The sequence below is a fragment of the Lepisma saccharinum genome, chromosome 15, assembly GCF_977018435.1.
Source record: "Lepisma saccharinum chromosome 15, izLepSacc3.1, whole genome shotgun sequence".
NCBI lineage: Eukaryota > Metazoa > Arthropoda > Insecta > Zygentoma > Lepismatidae > Lepisma > Lepisma saccharinum.
This window is the reverse complement of record NC_139243.1, coordinates 34355749-34371162: the sequence shown is the minus strand read 5'-3', so window position 1 is coordinate 34371162 and position 15414 is coordinate 34355749. Positions and strand designations below refer to the sequence as shown.

Genomic DNA, 15414 nt, shown 5'->3' with positions numbered 1-15414 from the left:
AAAGTAACACAAAAAGCGAAGTAAAATAATGCAAATAAATCAATCAATCTTCTCAAAGTAATTTGGTTGTAAAAAATGCAGTGCATGATAACTAGGGAAGTTATGTAACGTTCTCAAGTTGTTTGACACAAGATGGACAGAAAAGTATCAATACTCAGTAGGGTGACTTGTAAAATCGCATACACTAATAGTAGAAACTTTACTGTTGTCCACCATTTTTTGGACCATTTTGTAGTAGAAATGAACCCAAGTTTCTCTGAACACAGTCAACACATTGAAAAATTGCTACAACTTATTCGAATATGAAATTCCTATTGCTTATTCATTGGAACAGTGTGTCAAAATGTTGGATGGCCTGGCTGATATTTTTTACATTTTCAAATCTGAATGAAAAATGTTGCAAACAGTAATTGAAAAGTCGTGTCCAGGGTCTGCATTGTAGGCAGCAGAAAATTGTTACAAGCTCTTGTACTCAAATATGCACAAATAGTTGGTGATCTTGGCTACACTGCCAGTTTCATCTTCAACACCCGAGAGGATGTGTTTAACATTAAGGAGGTTAAAATAATGTCCTCGCAATTCAAGGGGAGATCCTCGACTAATGGACTCTACACTGTTAAGTGTACATACATACGAATATTAAAATAACACCGATGATGCTATTTTCAATTTTGTAGCAAGGAGGGAAAGACTAATTTTAACATTGTAATTCTTTCTTAAAGAGAAGCTGGGATTAGCTTTTAAAAAAGCATTTTCTGCTTCTTTTATGTAGAAAAGTTAGAAGTTCGTAGATAGACTTAATTTAATAAATGTGTAACCTTTCATGTGGTGGCAGAGTGGATTTTGATAGCCAGATCATATCTAGGACACTATACGTCCCTGATTTTCAGGGACAATCCCTCAATGGTATCATTTGTCCGTGTTCCGGACATATTCTTCGGGATTCACAAATGTCCTGAAATCGGGTGGGTAAGAAGAACTTTCTTTTATATTTAAATGCGTGGACGTAATTTTAAAATGCTCATTTTACAAAACAATCTAACTCTACATTGAACCACTCCATCTCCATAATACAAGAGTTAACGAGATACAGACGGTACTGCAAACATCTTTGGCTTCACGATGGCGCCGCCGTCTGCTAGCAGTGCTGAATTTCAGTTACGATTCTCTTCCATTGTATAGTGTAACCTGCTTACTATAAAGAGTCAGTGCTTGGGTGCCTATCTGTTCAGTCCGCAGTTTTCAAATAAAGTTCCCACACAATGTGGGATGTAAATGACAATTATGTTGTACGTTCATACATCCAACTTTATCGGGTCCAGGCCCCTCCTCACTCCCTTTAATCTCAACCTGCATTGAATAAATGTATCTTTGTTCGCAATTTTCACATTTCGAACTCCTGATTTACCATTCCGTTATATCCAAATAAGCCCAGAGAGAGGTCAAGAGCCTTATATGTTTCAGAATTGTTATCTGGTTTTAAAGTCTGTTTATTTAAAAGAACATAAATTCTAAAAAAAAAACAAAGAAAAAAATATGTATGCGAATTTTGCATTAAATAACAGGACATTCGTGTGTGCTGTTCTAAAATAGAATATTTCCCATGGCTTCACATTATACCTAGGTATCAAGGATGTATTTAGGAGGGGATCCAGGGGATCCAGACCCCCCTCCAAAGACTTACCAAGCAGTAATAGTAAATAACCAAAATATAATTGTTTAGCATTTTTTATATAATCGATGGTTATTTCCGCTGAACTTATTGGAAGGCAAGGAATTTGGCTCATGCGGCTTTGAAGGTTTCCAAAGATTTATACACACTACTAATGATAATATCCATAAAATATTAATCAGGAACTTTACTTTTCGTTAATTGGATCTAACTCCTTTTTTGTTATTCAATAAATATTCAATCAATTATTTTCTATTTGACATTAAATTCCTTGCCAGGGCAGTTGTTTTTATGCAAATCTTAGCGATCTTAACTACACGTAAGCTAGATAATGAATACATGCTGTTATATCTCTATTCTTTTACCATTTTGTACCTATTCATGTAATAATAACAATACATGATTATTTAATTTACATATTTAATTAATATTTTAATTTAGTTAAATATAATAATAATAATAATAATAATTATTATTATTATTATTGCGACACTTGGTTTGAAGTAGTATGTATATGTATATATGTATGAATTTTGTACCCCCCCAAATGAAAAATGTTCCTGCGCCACTGTCGGTTATCAAGAGTAGAACAATTATACTTATATAAGTCCTGTAACTGATTCAGACTTTTATTCAAACGATTTTTCAGAAAGTTGATTTAATAAATTGTAATAGGCTAAAAGCAAGTGCAATTTTTCCGATTTTGTTTTGAAATATGAAACTTTAACTCTGATGAGGCTCCGTGAGAAATTTTAAAAAATATTCAGATTTTTATTCTTTGAATATTACAAACCAACACACAACTTTTGCCCCTGTGTGTTTTTGAATTTTTAAGAACAGTCTAAAGTCGGTTCCAAATGAACACACCAAACTGACTGTAGTGTCTACATTTGATGAATTGTCCTTCTGCTCTGAATTTATATTTTGATTTCAAAGGGCTCATGGAAACGGTAGTATCTACCTCTGATTCTGTCCAGAATCCGAAAGACTTTCGTTTCTGAGAAAATCAGATAGAACTAAAGATCATCTACGTGGGTTGGAAATTTAATAGTGGCAACACTGCTGCATATATACCATGAAACAGAACCGGTGCTTCTTACTTATACCACATGTAAGATTGATATCTAAGCTACCTCTCAGTAAATGGACTCTTCCTTCCAACACTAGGCGCATGTGCAGTGACGAAAGGAATAGAGTATCGTTGGAGTTGGAGGTCTAAAGTTGTGTAGTCAGAACCCCACTAATGTGAAAGTTGTGATTCGCCGTACCTCCAGGACAGACGGTCAATGTGCAGTATTACTGTTCATTTTTGGAGCACAACCTGCGACCTGCGTTGCGAAAGAAGAGGGGACACTTTCTGCTGAATCCTCCCATCATTTTGCAGAACAATGCTCGGTCGCGTGTAGCGCAACCTGTGACTGATTTGTTAGGTCGATGCCGCTGGCACATGCTCTACCAGCCCCTGTGACTTTCATTTGATCCCTAAGACGAAACTCCCGAACTGTTCCAGAGATTCTTCAGGCAATAGACGGCTCCATTTTGCATAATTCGAAAATAATAGTTGCCACTATTAAACCACGTATTACGGGTTCCTAGAATTAAGTTAGTTTAAGCTATGTTTACAGTGAATCAACTATACGTTCCATCTAGGAAATTCGTATTCTAAGGAATAAGATTGATTGATATAGTTTATTTGACTTCGCGTTTTGTGCCTCATGGCTAATTTGCGAAGATGAGGATGAGTGATGAAATGATGAAATTGATGAATGGACATTCACAAACAACCAAGCCCGAGCGGGATTCGAACCCGGGACCCTTGGTGTCGCAGCGCGATGTGCTAACCACTCGGCCACAGGGTCCGGCTCTAAGGAATATTAATTATAAAATTAATTTCTCAACATGCTTAAACTAATGTTGAATTAGTTGAATGATTCGACTCATGACTCAAACAGATCAATCGAGGAGACAATCCGAAAAATTTTGCCTGAAGTTATTACTTGATACATCTCTTGGTACACCAAATTACATATTTGTATTTTAGTTGATCCTGAGATATCGAACATTTTGCATACTAACGAAGTTCTGGCGTCTGAACTCACAATCAGTATAATCCTCTTGTGTTGTGTTCTATTCATGTGTGTTTGCGTTTATCTCGTCATCAATTTCACCTTATCATCATCCATCCTCATCTTCGCTATGCCTTCCCAATGGCGCGCAGTGGTAGCGCCGTCGCTGGGTTCCTTACCCAGTGGAGGCACATAGTGATTCGGATCCCACTTTAAAACTGTAGGTCCAGTCTCTATTAGCCTTACTGTGCATAAAGTGGACTTAAAACATCAAATCAATCAATCATCGAGATTAACCAAATGTGGCACCATAAAAGTCAAGTAAAATGAATCTCATTAAATAAAAAATCAACCGAGGTATCGAAGCTTTTACTGTTCTCCCTCAATAGACAGACCGGAGTTATCTATGTCGCGAGGATACTAAAGATACCTTTAGACCACTAAATTATATGTTTGTATGCCTAGTAGTTTCTCAGTATCGCTTGGCTTCGTTTGTTTACTAGAACAGACACATGGAGAGAGGGCAAGATTGAGAATATATAGATAATCACATGAAGTGATTATACTTCATATTTGTAGAGTATAATTTCGAAGATATCGCAGACTTCAAAATGTTAATATTTTTTTATACCTTCGATTAATTTCTTGCAAAATACAAACTTCCTCTCCCATCGATAATTTCTGTCACGTTAAACTAACATTTATTATGTACTAAATTTTAGAAAATTTTTGATCTTCACATTTGCTTATTTTAAACATTTAGGGAGCTCAATTTCGATCTATCTTTGTTCCTCAGGGCCAGAGAGAGGGCCGATGGGACACGCATAGCCTAAGGGTAACCTTCTCATTTTTGCTGGTTAATGCACTAAAAGAACACATCATTACTCTCACATTTTTCTTTAAGTCATTTACAACAAATTTACTCTATCTACTCCTTTATGTTTAACTTTTGATTATATCGATAGAGCTTGTATCAAGAATTTCGTAAGGGCCTCACCAATATCCACGTGGTAACGCCATTGTCTTGTTATGAAGGGGTCCCTGATTCGATACTCGGTGGAGACACATAGTGGTTCGGATCCCACTTTAAATTGTAGGTCCAGTCACGATTAACCTAACCGTGCATAAAGTGGACTTAAAGCAAAAATTCAAACTAAAGAAACTCAATCAATTTCATAATTTATTTGTAGATGTTCTTTGTTCATAATCTCTTGTTCAGAACCACACGCTAAAGAGATCATTTCCTTCTAATACGTAAACGACAATTATTCTAAAACAAAGCCAAGCGTCAAGGAAAACCTTCGATTGATTGAATCACTTTGAAATATTCTTGGATTCTTCTTCCGCATCGATTACTGAATTTAAAGTAGGTCAATTTCCATTCTTTCCTACAATAGTGAAGGTCACATAAGAATATCTTAAAAAATATTCAACTTTCACAGCGCATATAAATATCGAGGACTTCAATGCTTTTGCAACAGTTGACAAAAGCTCACCATGAATAACAAAGCAGTAAGTACAGTGCTGATTGTGGTTTGGTTATTCAGTGCTTGTAGGTATTTTGGTGTAAATATGAAAAACTTCATATTCGAGTTTTTAGTTAGAACAATGACAACTCGTTATAATATTTGAATTATGGATTTGAACACGAATTGCATTCGATATCGTATTTTTCCAGGTTTGAATTCAACAAAATCAAATATGAGACTTCAAGTAAAATAATATATCAGAATTAGCAAGAAAGATTTCTCGGAATCTAAAACACGTTATTCCCGAAGTAACTATAGACATAAAGAAACTCGGTTCCAATATATTTGAACTAGAAAGCAAGTAATATTAAACACAATTGAAACATTCCTAGAGACATAATGTAGTTTATTGAGCTGGTGATTCTTGATAAAGATATTTTTTTTTAAAAAAAAGGTCACATTGGACCAGCTACTCTATCGATTGTGATTTAATATTACCCAGTACGTAAGATGTAATAACTAGACTTATGAATATGTATAATATTTATTGCATACAACCAACAAGTTTAATCGAACATGTGTTGATATTCATATTTTAACAATATTGACAAACCATACGAACAGCATTGAATTTTCATTGTACAATACATTGGATAAATATGCTCAAATATAAAGCCAGGGTCTCTCTTATGGAATAGAGGTAACGTTGTCGCCTTGTAATCAAGGGGTCCTGGGTTCGATGCTCGGTGGAGGCATATGGTGGTTGGATTCCACTTTAAACTGTAGGTCCAGTCTCAGTTAGCCTTTTGTGCATAAAGTGGACTTAAAAACAAGCTCAAATATGAAGCAAAACGTCCCATGTTCGAGTCCTGGCAGTGGCGCCGACTTGTCAAAATTATTGGGGGGGCTCTGATCACTGAAACAAATTAACGAATGACTCACTCCCTCCCTTTTTAAGTTTTAGCCTCAGTGTTCGGAATTTTCATTTGCAGTTTGAATACAAAATGTCAATTGTTCACGAATGGAATGTCACAAGTTTCGTCAACCATAATAGCAAAATATTCCCGACTTAATATCTGCTACCTCGGAGCGCAAAACAGATCTCCCTAATATAAGTATCAATGATCTCCTTCTGATTGTCATGTGAGAGCCATTTGTAGCCCGAACTCTCCTAGTTCATGCACATCTTCTTTTGAAACTCTTTTTAGTAAAAATGTTAACAATACTCATAATTATATACTTAGTATATAGTAATAAGTCATGTGTTTTGCTGTCTCTGGTCATAGCCCCCCAAAGTTGATGGTTTAGCGGTCTCAGCACCCAAAGTTGATGGTCTAGAACATTTCAAATGTGTGTTTAAAGTTAATAAGTTCATGTGGCACAATTCAGAGTAAACTTTACAAGAGAAGCAAAATAATACATTAGATTCTCTTAAGCAAAATTATTTGGGGGGCTCTGCCCCCACATCGATAACATTGGGGGGGCTCGAGCCCCCCAAAGCCCCATGGAGTCGGCGCCTATGAGTCCTGGTCAGGTTCATTCTCATCCATGAAGTTAAAAGTAAAATCGTGACTTAAAGAAGCGAAAATAGAGAAACCTAATCAGTGTCTTTCACAAGGATTTCGTTTAATTCTCCTGATGGTGACTAGTACAAGAATATTGCCGTAGAGAGCCTGTTTTTCAACAACAAAGAACTTAATTAAGATATCGACGTGAAATGCTTTCCGAGTAATGTGTTTTCAAACATACTGGACTGTCTAGTACGTATGTCGAAGCGATTCAATGGATAAGTTGAAAAAATAAACCTTTGACAATAATGTGAGAAATAATCAACAATTACGACGGAGATGACAGCAACAAAATCCGTGTATTTGTTCAGGAAAGATCAGACGTATGTGATAATCCTAAGGCATCACTATGTTGAGGTGGGGAGTAATTATACACAAAATTGCAAGAAATGCACACGAGATATTTGTTGATTCATATTTGATTCTTCGACAAATCCCAATTTGCATTTGCAAAATTAGTGAGTAGTCGACATTTGGTACGCCTTCGCATAAGTTCGGATCCTCCCTTAAACTGTAAGTCCAGTCCTGATTATCCTTCTGTGCATAAAGTGGACTTAAAACTAAAACTCAGAAACTCGACATTTGGCACGTGTCACTATTATTCACTTGTTTTCACTTGCTTCTACCTGGTTTTCCCCCTCTTAATTAATTACACTAGTCACCATCCGTCCATATCGATGAATAAGAAGTAAATTGAGATTATTTAGTCAACTAACTAGATAACCGTATAATACGGTAACAAAAAACAACTTGGATTTATACGGTAAACATTTTTAGTTAATAATCTCTAGATTAAAAGTGAAGATTCAAAAGAGGATCCTGTACAATATACCGCATTTTGTTTCCTAATTAGTAACTAAATTAAGTTTATATAACATAGCAAATGAAATTATTCTCTCATGGCATAAAGTATAGATTTTATTGTTGTGTGGTTTACCCAACACTGTGTTATCAATTAGACCTGATGGAACTTGTCGTATCTGGATCTGTCATGATTAGTGCTTGTTGCCATTCATATGTTTTTCTTTAATTTGAGTTCAGTTGCCAGTAGTGACAAGTAATTGACAAGATGGCTGGGAACCTTTCGGTTGAGCAACGGAAGTGGATTTTAAATGGAAATGTGGAAAAGTGGAAATGTAAGAACATGAAAGAAGTGCAGAGACGATGGCGGGCAGAATTTGATGTATGGACTTCTTGGGGGATCTTGTGAAAGTTTGTGCCACTGCTTCCATCCCTCTTTCGTCCGATACTGATTTTTTCCTGCCACACCGTCCCAGATCACACGCAGTTCCTCCCCTCTCAAACTTGTCGCGTAATTTCGTAATTGTTACACGAGATGCTGGCGCAGTATCAAATTCTGAACTGAAAATAAAGAAAAACATATGAATGGCAACAAGCACTAATCATGACAGATCCAGATACAACAAGTTCCATCAGGCTATCTGTAATACTTTCTCTGTTATTAACATTCAAATAGTGTAAAACCCTTTATGGGACACTCTGTATTCATAAAACTTTGTAACTCAATTTTTTGCAAAAAGAATATGACCAACAGTAATTTAATGTTAAAAAACGCATTGTTAAACATTGATTTAGAAAAATACCTTCTATTTGCCCGCGTTCTGGTTCTGACCTAAAATAACAATGTTCTAATTTTTACACAGGTTCTGGTAGTCTTGTCTGCTCTCATCGCCGCTGCTTTCGCCGGTGGCGCTGCACCAGTTTTTGCTGCAGCAGTACCAGCTCCTGCAGTCGACTACGTTGTAAGTACTTTCAAATTCTCTTCTATGATTGAAACCTTAGACTTTAGAATTTCTCAATAATGCTATAACAACTTTTTCCTACGTTCCAGGCGTATCCTCGCTACTCTTACGGCTACGGAGTGAGCGACGCTGTGACAGGAGACAACAAGAACCACGTGGAAAGCAGAGATGGTGGCGTGGTGAAGGGGCAGTACAGTTTGGTGGAGGCTGATGGAAGTGTTCGAGTGGTGAACTACGCTGCTGATGACGTCAACGGATTCAATGCTGTTGTGAGCAAGGTGGGAGCCAGTGGACATCCAGGATCTGTTGTTGCAGCTGCTCCTGCTGTTCCAGCTCCTCCTCCTGCTGCTTCTGTCGCACATGTCTCTCCGATCCCAGCTGTTGTTTCTCAGGCTCAAGCAATTGATTATTATGTAAGTACAAAGATTGCTCTTCCATATATACGTATGCTGCAAGTATATAAGAAATCGTTGATGTAATAACGTTTTGGCCACAATCGAATTTTAACGTGTAAAGTGAAGAAATCTTTAGCACTTTGAACATATTTCAAAGATAGAACATTTCTCGTAGAATAAACAATAAAGAGCGAGCTCTAGGTTTCAAGCCTAGTGACATGTAAACAATGTATCATTTCACATTGTTAAAAGCTCATAACTATTCAACAGAGAGGAATAACGTTTCCCATGAAACGGTGTTGGGTTCAAATCAATCGTTCTGCAAAAACACAGTACACGTTGAGTGAATAAATTAGTTGCTTAAATTGCAAACACTGGGCACTGGCTCATGAAAGAAATATCTCAATATATAAGTGAGATTGATAGTTACTAGAGTAGAGAGTTTAAGCGTGTTCACACAATATCTCGTCAATTTAATAACCATATCATCCTTTAAATTATGGCTCTTCCGTTATAAATGTATTAGTTATTAAATGAAAACCACGTACTAGCATGCCTTTCGTGCTATATATATATATATATATATATATATATATCTTTCTCTACACGCTTCGCATGGCAATCGCACATCTTTCTTTCTTTTCTTCTCTCTAGCCGGAAGGTTTATGGCTGCAGCAACACAAGCCTTCCATCTGTCCCTATCTTGAGCTAGATTAATCCAATATTTTCCGTTCTTACATATTTATTTTATGTTCATTTCAAAGTTATTCCTCCATCTTCGTCTTGGCCTTCATACAGGTCTCTTACCATTGGGTTTTTCAACAAGAATCCTGTAAACTCTTCTGTCATCTCCCATTTGTGCCACATGGCCTGCCCATCTAGGTCTTCTATGGTAATCATAAATGCTAACCGAAATGTTGCGTGAAATGCTTCCGTGTAAAGTATTGTCTGCTATAAATAATGATACATACTATATTTCTTCCTCTAGGCGTATCCTCGTTACGCTTATGCCTACGGAGTGAGTGATCCCACAACTGGAGACCACAAAAGCCAAGTGGAGTCACGTGATGGAGGATTAGTGAAGGGACAATACAGTTTGGTTGAACCCGATGGCAGTATTCGTGTGGTGGACTACACCGCTGATGATGTCAATGGATTCAATGCTGTTGTTCGCAAGATCGGAGCCAGTGGTCACCCAGCTGCACCTGTAGCTGGTCAAGCCGGTCCTGTAGCCGGTCCTGGTGGTCCTGTAGCCGGTCCTGGTGGTCCTGTAGCCGGTTACGGTGGTCCTGGAGCCGGTTACGTTTCTGCCTCCACGGGTGCACCTGCAAATGTTCCCATCGCTCTTGCTGCAGCAGATTATTATGTGAGTACTAATTATCATGTTCTTACGTAATTTTCTTGAAATATTTCTATAGTAGCTGCTTAGAATTAACACATTATAGCTACACGATTATTATGCGACATCATTTAAATCTAATTGTATGCAACCATGATATAGAAAATTATATTTATTATCTACATTGAGTTGTAATTGAGCAAATTGAGAAATTTTAGTTTAGTCAACATATTTGAAGATTCAAAATTTGTACATTTGTTACCCGGTGGAAGCATATAGTGGTTTGGATCCCACATTAAACTGTAGGTCCAGTCCCAATTAGCCTTACTGTGCATAAAGTAAACTTGTAACACCCAATCAATCATTCAATCAAAATTTGTGCAGTTTGAATGCGGCAAAGAAGTTGAAACAGTGTAAGCCTAATTCAGTTTACATGCTCAGGCAAAATATAATATTGAGGAGCACACCATCCACATTAAGAAAACTATAAATAGCACGAAAGTATCGTTGTCCAGCTGAAAACCTTGAATTTACTATGCAAACTGAATTACACACACACATAAACACGCGCTCTCCTTCACACTGCAAGCAGTTCCTAAAAATAGTTGTACATACATTCAGCAGAAAATTTCCGTTGATAGAGAATATTTTATATCACGCCTTGCAATTTCTGTAACAGTTTTTTTCTTTTTTGACAGACAAGGCAGGTAACCATTTTTCATTGCAGCGTGATTTTCAAATAGTCTACACCAACAACTTTCGTTTTGTTTCTACGAAGAAGAAAGAAGGACATTATTCTCTCTTCACAAGAGTTTTCAGTAACATATTTAATCATTAATTTCCATAAGTTTACATTTTTTATGTAAATCTTCTTCCAGGGTTATCCTCGTTACGCCTACGGCTACGGAGTGAGCGATCCTATAACTGGAGACCACAAGAGACAGGTCGAATCACGTGATGGAGGTGTGGTGAAGGGACAGTACAGTCTGGTGGAGCCCGACGGCTCAGTCCGCGTGGTGGACTACACAGCAGACTCCGTCAACGGATTCAACGCCATCGTCAGGAAGATCGGGGCCAGCTCTCAGCCTGCTCCTGCAGTGGCCGTCTCTCATGGAGCCCCAGTGGTAGGTGCACCTGCTGCACACGCAACTCCGGTTGTTGCAGCTGCACCAGTTGCTGCCGCTGTCGATTACGCCGTAAGTATTCACTTCAATTCCGATTAGTTCAAGAATTGTGTTTCTTGTTACATACAGCACTAGAAGTACATACAGCTTCTGCAAAGCTCCATAACTTAAACCTCGTGTTGTCTTCCACCAGGCCTATCCCAGATACTCCTATGGTTACGGAGTAAACGACGCTCTGACCGGTGACAGCAAGAACCAGGTGGAAAGCCGAGATGGTGGCGTTGTGAAGGGGCAATACAGCTTGGTGGAACCTGATGGAAACATCCGAGTTGTTACTTACACAGCAGATCCTGTTGGTGGCTTCAACGCTGTTGTCAGCAGAACCAAGGCCACACCACATCCTGCTCCTATCGTGGTTGGTGGACAAATCATCAAGAAATTCGTCGTTTGAGTACGTGTTTTGTGATGAGAAATTTGCGGAAAGTGTGTGATTACTGTGTGAATGTTGTGTAAAGTTGCAAAATAAAAAAAATGTGTTTACATTTAAATATTTTCCTATTTTCATTTGAACAAATTCAAACGTTTTGTCATTTACTATAGCCAATAAATGAAAGTAAATTTTAAGTTGAATTGGTAATATTTTATCATATCTATACTTTTGAATTCAAAGTAACTGATTTAGTCATAAAAAGGTTTGTCTACAGCCATTGAAACCCCGATATTATTTGAAATGATATAAAACTCATGTATAGACCTGCTGCTGTATTTGGAAAGGAAGGTATGCGATGTTGTGTGAGATGAGAAGAGAAAACATTGTTTTTGTCCAACTATACATATATAAAATAATATGGGATTCAGGTGGATGGAGGTGCCAAGATGCATACATGTAGGATGAAATGAAGCTATTAGAGTACGAGTTATTCTAATATATAGAGGCTTACATGCAGGACGTATTGGCTCTTAGGGTAAGGGGGCAGTTGCACCAAGATTACATTTCAAAATGAATTTTCGCTCCTCTTCAAAATTTGCATCAGTAAGGTTACAGAATCAAATGTCTAACAAGTAAGAATAATAGGTGTAGCGTATACATGCAATTAACTAACACCTTATTAACACCTAACTAATGGATAGAGCTCTCGTCTTTGGCGCAAGCGTTCCTGGGATCGATTCAAAGTGGAAACTTCAAAATTTCGGTGTTTACCCAGCATCGTGAGGGCAATTGGTGAGCTACTTGGAGGTAATATTAGCAGACTGTGGTCTCGAAAGCTAGAGATCAGGTTTCGAGATTGGACTGACCTTGGTTCTCTAAGGGATTTGGACCTCCTCTTCAAAAAAATACACGTTATAAAAAAATGGAGAATTTAGATTAAATGGAGATTATGATTAAAGGGAGAATTAGAAAATTAAGAATAAAGTTTAATAATTTTGTACTCTAGCGTAATGAATACATGAGACAAGACTTAAGGAAAATATGACGGAGATAACTAATACACTAACAAAATACACTTGCTTCTGTAGTATTAAATCTTCCTGGTAATCAATGATTCTGTGTGAACAGAGGGGCTTAGGAATTCTAGGAACCCTAGATACACGGGTGCATGAGTATTCCGCTATATGTGAAGAGAGGATATTTGACTGTAGCAGATTGAATAAATTTACTCAATAGTCTTCAGATAAATGAAGTGTCAGATAAAGATTATTTTGTGTTATCCAATAAAGTCTTAGTAGCTAAGGCAGTAAGGTAATTGATTTCCAAATAGACTGTTTTGTTTTCCCCATTATTGCTGAAATTATCCTCCAGAGTTATGGCAGGGGCCAATGGGCTAGTACGGGTCACCTATTTGAAGGTCAATTGGACATCATACACGACATACATATTCAGTTTTAACCAATATGCTGTGTTCTTGAGTTACTTCCTATCTTTTCCCATTTACGGTAATCATTCAAATCATTAATATTATCTAAATTATCCTGCTCGAAGTTTCCAAAATTTCGAATGATTCGGAACTTGGGTTGGCTCTTGTCATAACAATTAAATTGGAAACTTGAAAAGGACAATACTCACAGTATAACACTGTACTTGCACGTGCATCATTTTTTTGCACTTCACTTGCCTGAATAATATTCAGAAGTTTCTCGGGTGATATTCCAACAATATCTGCTGACATTGATAGGATTCATTGTAGCCCAGTTAAATTAGACCTTTTCCTTCCGGATAGTCTAAAAAACAAAGCTGAATATTTACAGAGATGATCAGAATGTTACCCAGTATAAGATACTAAAATTCTCAAAAAAATTGAATTGGGCTTTCGCCGCCATGTTGGAAAATGGCGCCCAATTTGAGGTTGTTAGGTCATATTTCAAAGTCGCAACAAGTTTCACGTTATGTTATGAGCTATTTTGTGTCAGCGGGTTTGCGAACAATCGTCAAATTGTCTGGCAGTTCGAAATTAAATTTGATTTCTTATTGTAGTGTAGAATTAAGTTACTTATACTTAATAAGCACAATGGGCGAATGTAGGTGATATTAAAAGTAGGTTAAAGTCAAGATGATGACAATATGGGGGATTGACGATTTTTTCCAGTAGTGGCGGATGACTTGTCTTTAACTGTATTCACATGCTCACTAATGATTTACTATTACTTTTTCGAGTGTTCTTGTTTTCTTTATTATTTTTATTATTTGTATACCTCGCGAAACGGCCATCACCCATATCGTATTTAGAGATTCAGAAAACTTCCACTTTTCCAAAGCATTCTTCTTTTAAACCTATTAGGAAGTAATCCATTGAATTCTGCAATATTAGTTTTGTGATAAGAGTTAGTGTTCCTAGGTAATTCATTCCTGTGAGGACGAAACTAACACTCTCGTCGACCCACTTGTATATTTAATCCATAGTTTAGGAATAATTTCCAACAAATTCACGTTACTTATAACTGTTGTCCAGTCTTACAGCGGGCGCTCTTTATGCTGGCGAGGGAAATGGGGAGCGAGGAAGCGACCAATCCAGCGGGATAAAAAATGCAGGAGCCTGTAGAACGAGGCGAGCGTAGTACTTCCTCTCGCCACGTCGTAACTCACAGCGACACCGCTGTTGTCTGGTTGGTCTGCGACGAATTCTACGCTCCCCACTTCCCTTGCCAGCATGAGAGCCGCCCGCCGTAAGAGTAGACAAGAAAGACCTATATCAACTAATAAATAATTAAGAATAATTTATGATTTTCTGTAGAACGCCGTACATGGAGAACAATGAGTTGAGCAGATGATTTTCAAAATACCGACAATCTAATATGCCTCATGGGGTAGCGTAGGTCGTTTCTTTCCCTCCCCCTTAATCCATTCAAGACGCCATCGACCTGGACCTGTATGCTCTTTGTGAGTGTCCCTTCGTCTAAAGGCAGATTATCAATTGTTATTTTATTACATAGATGTTAACTGTTAATGCTGTTTGGTATAACATCTTCCGAGCAATCCAAATTAAGACCGACATGATGGAAACATGGCCCACAAAGATTGTTCTTGTCTGTAGTTATGTGAAAAAGTTGTGGAGCTTTGTGATTACAGACTTATATTTTTCCAAGGTTTAGGGGTCAAAATGGGAAATTTTGTATCTGAAAAAGGGAAGTTGTGTTTTAAGATTGTGGAAACAATGGAGCTAAGAGAAGTTTATCTCATTCCATGTGAAAGAAATATTTAGAAACGATTTCCTATTCCAAATCTGTCGACCACTTTCTTTGGGGAGGGGGGGGGGGGGTTGGGGACGTGATACAGTCTGCGTATAATCCTCCATGGCAATTGAATGTAGGCAAATGTGTAAAAACATTGTCCATATGCAGTGCTTATCAACGTGAACGTGACCTAACATTTTCATATTTGGAGCATGACCATACTCAAATATTCAACAATAATTATATATTATCGAAGTTCGTTACAGTAGCTATGAAACTACACCCAAAACTGACTGCTTGACAATAAAAAAAAATTATATTCTACTTTTACTCAAGTTAAACGTTCTTT

General features: G+C 37.4%; 1 protein-coding gene across 1 annotated transcript; it reads left to right on the top strand.

The window, feature by feature from the left end:
- Nucleotides 1-5235: 5235 nt before the first annotated feature.
- Nucleotides 5236-11853, top strand: LOC145999195 (uncharacterized). Its single transcript, XM_083136126.1, has 6 exons — nt 5236-5250; nt 8440-8538; nt 8628-8951; nt 9922-10299; nt 11151-11468; nt 11590-11853. The coding sequence occupies exons 1-6, from the start codon at nt 5236-5238 to the stop codon at nt 11845-11847; spliced, it is 1392 nt and encodes a 463-aa protein (XP_082992252.1). The 3' UTR covers nt 11848-11853.
- Nucleotides 11854-15414: the final 3561 nt, after the last annotated feature.

What these genes read in the sequence shown, in the direction of transcription:
- LOC145999195 (XM_083136126.1), top strand. An exon ending in CTCCTGCAGTCGACTACGTT is followed by an intron (nt 8,539 to 8,627) that starts GTAAGTACTTTC and finishes CCTACGTTCCAG; the next exon opens with GCGTATCCTCGCTACTCTTA. An exon ending in CTCAAGCAATTGATTATTAT is followed by an intron (nt 8,952 to 9,921) that starts GTAAGTACAAAG and finishes TTCTTCCTCTAG; the next exon opens with GCGTATCCTCGTTACGCTTA.